The sequence below is a fragment of the Dinoponera quadriceps genome, unplaced genomic scaffold (assembly GCF_001313825.1).
Source record: "Dinoponera quadriceps isolate SergipeBrazil2010 unplaced genomic scaffold, ASM131382v1 scaffold1492, whole genome shotgun sequence".
Taxonomy (NCBI): domain Eukaryota; kingdom Metazoa; phylum Arthropoda; class Insecta; order Hymenoptera; family Formicidae; genus Dinoponera; species Dinoponera quadriceps.
Window position 1 is genome coordinate 55,302 of NW_014555562.1, and position 8,176 is coordinate 63,477.

General features: G+C 33.3%; 2 protein-coding genes across 2 annotated transcripts; one reads left to right on the forward strand and one right to left on the reverse strand.

Annotated features, from left to right (window-relative positions):
• Positions 1-449: 449 nt before the first annotated feature.
• On the reverse strand, positions 450-3,027 carry LOC106744640 (28S ribosomal protein S9, mitochondrial). The gene is made up of 10 exons (XM_014619560.1): positions 2,935-3,027; positions 2,663-2,795; positions 2,470-2,573; positions 2,195-2,392; positions 2,062-2,141; positions 1,734-1,809; positions 1,517-1,642; positions 1,368-1,410; positions 1,173-1,288; positions 450-464 (listed from the first exon to the last, which is right to left on the reverse strand). Exons 1-10 carry the CDS (start codon positions 3,025-3,027, stop codon positions 450-452), a joined length of 984 nt encoding a protein of 327 aa, XP_014475046.1.
• A 1,059-nt stretch (positions 3,028-4,086) lies between these two features.
• LOC106744643 (ribosome biogenesis protein TSR3 homolog) lies at positions 4,087-6,172 on the forward strand. Its single transcript, XM_014619562.1, has 4 exons — positions 4,087-4,314; positions 5,209-5,384; positions 5,462-5,849; positions 5,915-6,172. The coding sequence occupies exons 1-4, from the start codon at positions 4,191-4,193 to the stop codon at positions 6,022-6,024; spliced, it is 798 nt and encodes a 265-aa protein (XP_014475048.1). The 5' UTR covers positions 4,087-4,190; the 3' UTR covers positions 6,025-6,172.
• The last annotated feature ends 2,004 nt before the right edge of the window (positions 6,173-8,176 follow it).

The following is an 8,176-nucleotide window of genomic DNA, read 5'->3' on the forward strand; positions in this document are numbered from 1 at the left end:
TTAGTCAAAGAATACTCTCAAATTTTTTCAGAATTTTTGAAGACAATTTTTGATTTTCTGAAAAATTCGGAAAATCCAATTTTCCAAAAATATCTCAAAAAATTCTGAAAAAATTTGAGGATGTTCTTAGATTTTTTTTCAAAAATTTTCACGTTTTTGATGTTTAAATCGGCCATATTTTGTTTTCTTCAAGTCTAATCAGAATTTTAAGCCTGGATTCTGAAAGAGCATGAAATTCTACGTCGGAATATGTGAAAACAAAATTTTTTTAATGCCGATAACATAAAAAATAATCGCGTTGAAATTTGCTAAAAAATCAGGACNTTTAATAGATTAAAGAGAATTATGAAGTAGCTTATCATACAAATCATTATAATCAAGTTATTAAACATAATAACATTGATATTCTGATAAAAATAATGTAAAGATCGGTACAATTTCACTTGGAATTACTTCGCACTTAACTAAGAAACAGATTTAAGTGAAATATACGTATATTATTGTTCCTTACTGAATTACACACACTATAGTGTCATCCTATATTTCATCAATGTATATGTAGAAGATTGGAATGTACTTGCAGTGTAGGAATATTAAATTGTGAAATATTTTTTTCACCACATAATAATCGTATATAAATTCATTAAATAAAAAATAGTACATTCTTTCTGTAGTCATTTTAATTCCTCCTGGAAGCTATAAAGACTCGCCAAGCATTATGACGTCATCAGCTGTGTATCAAAGATCAAAGATATGACGTGACCCTATTTTTCTCATTGTAGCAACTGGTAGGAATTATTTTCAGCCGAATTATATCACAAGTTGCAAAATATTTCAGGAAGTTTATATCGAAATTTGGAATGTTTTCCAACAGAATCTAATATGTATCAATCTTCTTTAATAAAAATTTGAAATAAAAGTTATGGGAAACTAAAAAATTGCATATTGCGGATACAAGCAGAACTTTAATTTCTCTACATCATTTCATCACAAAATCTTAGTAATATTTAGATCTTTCATATTAAAAAATGGGCAATTTGACAAATGTTTATAAAACCTAAAGTCTATTATTATCTCTACAAGTCTAAAAGTTATTTGTTATTTTGGAGAAACGTAGTATGCAAAGAAGTATGCAAAGAAGGAAAGAAATATTATCAGGATGTGTTACTCACCTGCTCTCGATAATGCATATCTTCGAAGTATGTGATATCTTGTCCGTTGATAGTAATTTTTCCAGACCCGTTACCCCAAATTGTTACTTCACCTCTTGTACTTTTTCTCATGCAATCTGAAATTACAAATAGTGAGTTTGATATTATGGCAATATGATGATATTTTAGCTATATGTTAAGATAATGTTTACTGACTTTTCACTGTGATATATGGTCTTCCTGTGTTGTCATGTTCCAGCTATATATCAAAAAAACATACATAATCAAAATCCGAAAAAGAATATACACGTGTTTTTTATTTTTTACTTAATTTATTATTATTATATACAGATATAGATACTTACAGACGGTATTACTATCTCACTGATGTGACTAACGAGCTTCTTACGATATTTCATAATAAAATCCTGTGCACGTTTTGACAAGGGATGATTGCATAGTCGCTCTAATGATGTAATAAGATAGTAATACTGAAAAGATTATCGTGTGAATTCAAATATATATATTTCATACAATGTGTCACAATGATTGTAGCATTATATTATTAATATTATTATTCACCTCACCAGCCTTAAGAGTTTCGGATAATAATTTTTCAATATCCATTTTTGTTAACCACACAGAACTTATTAAATCCCTGAAAATGTGACACAAAATATTTATAAGAAAACGTTAATTTATATAAAATATTGTCAAATTATATATATATATATGTGTGTGTGTGTACACACAATTATATATAATTATATATTATAATTATTATATAATATTATGTTATTAATTATATTATAATTATATATATATACACACACACATACATACATACGCGCATATGTAAATAAATGTAATATATTTATTAAAGATGTGTGATATATAAAAATTATCTCACATTTTATCCATAGGTACTGTTCCTTGTTTTATTAATGAATCTTCAATGTTATTCAAAGACTGGATCGTTCCCACAATATTCTGTAAAAAATATAATGTCCTGTAAGACATATTATGTTTTTTTCTTTTTTTACTTTAGTATAATTGTCAGGACTAACATAAAGTGTCTCGTAATAATTTGGTTTATAGGTATAAAACATAGAATGAAAGGGTCTTCCGGTTTCATCAAATTCTGCTGCTTTTCTGTTTGAAAAAATTTCATCCGGATGTCGCATCATTGGTCGAGCTTTAGAATCAAATAGTCCTGATGGAAAAAGATATTCAATGGATCTCTAGAAATAATAAATGATTTTAAGCATTATATCAGATATTGGTTAGACTATGAATAACATCTTACATAATTACATACATTTACATCTTCTTGTGTAAAGAATTCTGGATCTTCACCCATCATATTAGCCAAATGTCTTTTGCCTATTTGATATTCTATGATTTCCTTTTTCATGAATTCATCTGAGAGATATAATTAATTAGTAAATGATATAATAGCTGTTATTATCAATAACTTCAATAGAATATCAATTTAAAGTATAGAATACTACCATGTTCTTTTGATCGTTGCATATATGCCATCATAGCTTTGCTTATTTTTTTGGCTGTTTTTTTTTTCTCTTCAGGTTCAAATAAATCATTATTTTCACTGAGAGATGTTGAATGTGCTCGTGATTTAGTATTCTGCCATCATAAAATAATCAATAGATTATGAAATAAACATATATACAAAAATAGACATATATAAAAAAGAAATTACATTCGGCAAAATTTACAAATTACAAGAAATCTGTCGTTACTTGTTACATTACTTTAAACTTACCAAATGTGGTGTGGTATCCAGAAATAAGACGGTAATATTACTGTTAATGCCGATGAAACGTCGAAAAGGACGTATGAAAATAGATACAGCCATAATTGTTGTTGATAATAACAGATAACAATTAAAGGAAATTGTTAATCAATTAATTTATAGTCGGTAGTTCAATCTTGCCAAACTAACTTATTAGATAACCTCAGATTCGGAGTGCGTTCGCTTTGGATGCTTGCGCGCTTCAAGCGATTACAAGCATCGCCGTTTCTCCTAGCATCGTGAGCGCTTGCAGAACACATAATGACATCATTGGTTGTGTTTAGTAAGTACAAAATTGTACAACAGCAGAATAGTTCGTCAATGAAATAGGTCTAAATTTAGGAACTTACAGTAAAGTCTGCATCAGACTACGGATTAGAATTGATATTAAATTAAAATTTGGTCAATCAGAGCAAGACCCCTACTACGCAGGTATGCCTGCTAAATAGAAACTAATATAAAAAATAATGGAGTAATTATAAATTCAGATAACAATATTTTAAATAAATAATTATAACAACATACCTTGCGTAGGGGCCTTGGCTAATTTTCACTGTTTTCATTTTAGTATAAAATAGACTCATCGCATGACTTTAGTAAGGCAAAGATTTAATACTTATATTTATTTAATACCACGAAGCGTGCCCATATCGCAACATTTCATCGGTATGACAGGTTTTCTAACATCAGGTCTGTTCGTTTTCGCTGTACCGCTGAACTAGTACAATAAGTTGAAGTGAGAAAACATGTACTTGTCTCGCTTCAACTTATTGCACTAGTTCAGCCGTATAGCGAAAACGAACAGACCTATCATGTCCTATCATGTCGTCAACTTTAACGATTAAATGACTCACTTCGCGGGGCAGAGCGACACTTTATTCTGCCAGATTCGTTTCGTGCAGGAATGAATAAGTGTAATTTCATCCATATTTATGCTGACGTAGCTAAACTAAATAATTACTAAATTAACTTACTTAGCCTTGCATATTAACGGCATAAATACGAGTAAAATATGTGAAAAATTTACACGAGCTTCAAGAAGCACCTTGACTAAATACGAGTCTGGTGAGATCGATCACGTGGTCGTCAGTGTGCAGGCACGCGCATGACAGACTCGTTGAAAGAAATTCGTGTTTGCGCCCTGCATCCAGTATCGCTGATCTAACGCAAGTGGTGGGTTTCGTTCAATATTACACCTCGAGAAAGGATAGTGTAGCCTGGGAAAAATGTCGTCGCGTTCGAACAAGAAGAACAAGAATAAATTAATGCAGAGGCGGCCGCGGCAGGTTCTCTGCAAGGAACAGAAGTATCATCAAGAGAGGGACAAGTTGGACGACGAGCACGAGACAGGTTAAGCTGATACGTGAATTTCCTTTTGAAATTTCCACCTCGTTAAGTCACGCGAATGCACTCATCTGTGACTCTGTGAAAAGAAATAGGTGATTCGCGAGACATACCGTGTGCGAGAAAAGAATAGATGTAAATAAAATAAAATGTGGATATAAATAATAGATAGGTATAAATAAATAGAATGAACGAGTAAGATAAAATATAGATATAAATAAATAAAATAAAAAATATATATGTACCCGGGAAGAAAAGGATCGTACATGAAATTTGCCTATATATGACTGTATATAATCATATGTGTCCACAACGAAAATATACTGTTGTTTACAAATTATATGGAAATATAATCGAATTAAAAAATTACATTTTTCATGAGTTTATGCTAAAGAACGAGTTTGATTTGATATACGTGGTTTTAGTGGTACATGGGTACTAGACATGATGTGGTTTCTGAATACCTGGGAAACAAAGATCATATATAAAATTTGTATCCACATATGACTATATATAATCATATATATATCCACAACAGAAAAATACTGTTATTTACAAATTATATGCAGGTACAATTGAAGTAAATGCTTCTGGCTACTTGTGCTTCTGACAACACATGATATCGACATTTAATTAAGTGACATCATTTTTTATATGATCATATATGTAACCAGATATGGGCAAAATTTATATATGATTTTATATAATTATATATAATCATATATAATCATATATAATCAATTTTTTCTCGGGTAAATAAAGTAAAATACATATAAATATAAATAAAATAAAATATAGGTTAAATAGAGGAGAGAGACAGAGAGAGAGAGAGAGAGAGAGACAGATGCCCCAAAGTTATTGGAGTCATACGTGTGTAACTTGTATTTGTTGAACTTGCAGAGCCAACGGAGAACAACACTGCCCCATCGATTGCATTTCCTGTGGCAATGTGGGATCTGAAGCAGTGCGACCGTAAGAAGTGTTCCGGCCAAAAGTTGGTGAGACATGGCTTGGTGAAGACACTGAGATTAGGCGCTCGATTCCCAGGCTTAGTACTTACTCCGGTCGGCACTAAGGTAGCTAGCGGCACAATACGTAAGGACAGTTGTTCGTTACAGATGCGATAACACATTGGTGAAATGTTGTTTTGTAGTGTGTGAGCCCGACGGACCGCGAGATCGTACAGGAATACGGTTGCGCAGTTGTGGATTGCAGTTGGGCGCGTCTAGACGATACTCCTTTCAACCGGATGAAAACACCCAATCCACGTTTACTGCCGTTCTTCGTCGCTGCCAATCCCGTGAATTATGGGAAACCGTGTGAACTGAGCTGCGTCGAGGCTATAGCGGCCGCTCTGACCATAACTGGATTCCGAGATGAGGCTGCGCTGTATCTCGGCAAGTTCTCGTGGGGCCACTCTTTTCTCGAGCTGAACAGCGAACTGTTGGAGAGTTACGCTCTCTGTAAGAACAGCGAGGAAGTGATAGCGGCGCAAGAGAAGTTTCTAGCGGACGCATGGCATGAGAAACTGAATAGGCATAGTAAGGATATTGCGCACCCTCTGCCCGGCACTTGATGTTTTCACCTCAACGTTATTTGTCCTTAGCGCTTCCCGATTTCCCACAAAGTGATACCGAATCCGAGGAAGAAGGGGTAAAGAAGGACGAGAGCCCAATATCAGAAGTGATCAAAGAACTAGACAATACGGAAATATAGCGCACACAATATCGATTATAGGCACTTGACAAGTACATTTGTATATACATGAATACATTGTATATTTATAAAGCGATATTTTGTTAAACTATCGATTACACGACAGATTTGTAATATATTGTGATAGCAAGCAAGGTGAGAAAAATAATATTGTCTTCCATTTGTATCATCCTTTTCTGTCAGAAGTTTAATTATATGGTGAAGAAAGAAGTTTAATAATTGGTGCCGCTTCTTCGCGATGCTGATCGGCTGTCTCGAAATCTCGATCCCGACGCGACTCGTTTACGTCGCAGCTGTCATCGCGTAGGTTGCGCGTTTTAACGGATATACTTTTCTGACAACGACAACGAATTTTAATTTGACTCTTAGCTATACGAACTAAAATTTTTTCCCGCATAATATTAAGTTATTAAGTACGAAATGTCCGATTTTCTCAAATACTAAGTTTGAGAATCGATATCTCGGATATTTCACCTCGATGGTTCTTAGTTTTTTTTTTTGTGAAGATACATCGTTCTTTTAAACGCACGTTTTGGTTTTGCGATTATCTTTCGAATTTCCTTTTGCAGATCGATTTTTATGAAACCATAGATAAGCAAGAAATTTGTGTTATTTTCGATTATAAGTCCCGTCGTGGAACTAACACAGCATAGACAACTCGAAGTATCAACGACGTGTTTGGTTACTGAACGCACAATACGACGATGGTTTAAAAAATTCTGTTCTGGTGATTTTAATCTTGAAAATAAACCACATGGATGTCACCTAAGGCCAAGGTGGATAATGACGAGCTGAAAGCTGTAGTTGAAGCGGATATATCTCAAACTACGCGTGAATTTGTAGTAAGGTTTGACGTTGTTGTTCCAACAATATTGAGCTGTTTGAAACAAATAAAGAAGCCGGATAGATAGATTCTACATGAATCAAACGAGCGTCAAAACAGAAATCGTCTTGTAGCTTGCCATTCTTTGCTGTCACGGCATAAAGGCTGATAGTTTTTAACACATCATATTATTACGTACAATGAAAAATGGAATCTTTTCGACAATTGTAAACGTTCGGACAATGACTGGATAAAGACGAAGTGCCGAAACACAGTCTGAGACCGAATATTCACAAAAAAAAAGTCAATAGTGTCTGTTTGGTGGTTCAACGCTATGATATTAGATCTGTTCGTTTTCGCTGCACCGCTGAACTAGTAGACTAAGTTGAAGCGAGACAAGCATATGTTTTCTCACTTCAATTTATTGCACTAATTTAGCGGTGCAGCGGAAACGAACAGACCTCTGGTAAATTGATTACAGCGGATGTCTGCTGCAACTGATTAGACGAAATGATGAGGGAGCTTACGATTGAGCAGCCGAGATTGGTCAACTTCTTGCGAGGGAAAATCAATTTAATTTTCAACAAGCTGTGGTAAACGTGATTTCATTGCCACTCGCTTTTCAGGCTCTTCTTCACTGCCGGCGTAAACAAGCTGTTAGATAGCAAAGCTGTGTCGATAGTTTGGGCACATATCTTGATTAATTGTGCTACTCCTTGTTTGGGATATAATGAACTTTTGATTCGAAATCGGACATTTCATATTTAATATTTAATATATCTTATTCTGTTTTATTTTATATTTAATATTTTATATTTAATGACCTGATAATTAGTTAAATAGCGTGCACGTCATGTTAGTCTAGTTTTACAGAGATCAAGCACACGATAAATCTCTCGCGCATGAGCCTTATATTTTACACGCACTAATACGTACTGCAAATACATATTTCCACAGTTATTCATTATTCGCGATAGTAATAGAGAATCCGATCACTCGCACTTCTACACCGGATTAATGTGCAATAAATCCAATAAGCAAGAAACATTGAATCAATCTTTTAAAACATTGATTTTATATGGATTTTATAAACATTTTGACATAATATTTTATAAATGTTTTTGAACTGTTATTTGATAATATTATGCTCTTAAATGTTAAAGTTATAATGTAGAAATATTATTTTTAATATTTCGGTCAAATATTGTTAACAATTGTGTACATTGAGAACTACATATTTGAAAACGTTACATGTTATAAAATATCATTGTAATAATGTTGTGTTAATGATTTATGGCTTACTGGGAAGGCTGCTATACATCAAGTATC

Coding starts and splice junctions, on each gene's coding strand:
- LOC106744640 (XM_014619560.1), bottom strand. CDS start 3,027: ATGGCTGTATCTATTTTCATACGTCCTTTTCGACGTTTCATCGGCATT. Junction 2,142..2,194: donor GTCCTGACAATTATACTAAA/GTAAAAAAAGAA, acceptor TATTTTTTACAG/AATATTGTGGGAACGATCCA. Junction 1,289..1,367: donor ACCATATATCACAGTGAAAA/GTCAGTAAACAT, acceptor TTGTAATTTCAG/ATTGCATGAGAAAAAGTACA.
- LOC106744643 (XM_014619562.1), top strand. CDS start 4,191: ATGTCGTCGCGTTCGAACAAGAAGAACAAGAATAAATTAATGCAGAGG. Junction 4,315..5,208: donor GGACGACGAGCACGAGACAG/GTTAAGCTGATA, acceptor TTGAACTTGCAG/AGCCAACGGAGAACAACACT. Junction 5,850..5,914: donor TGAGAAACTGAATAGGCATA/GTAAGGATATTG, acceptor ATTTGTCCTTAG/CGCTTCCCGATTTCCCACAA.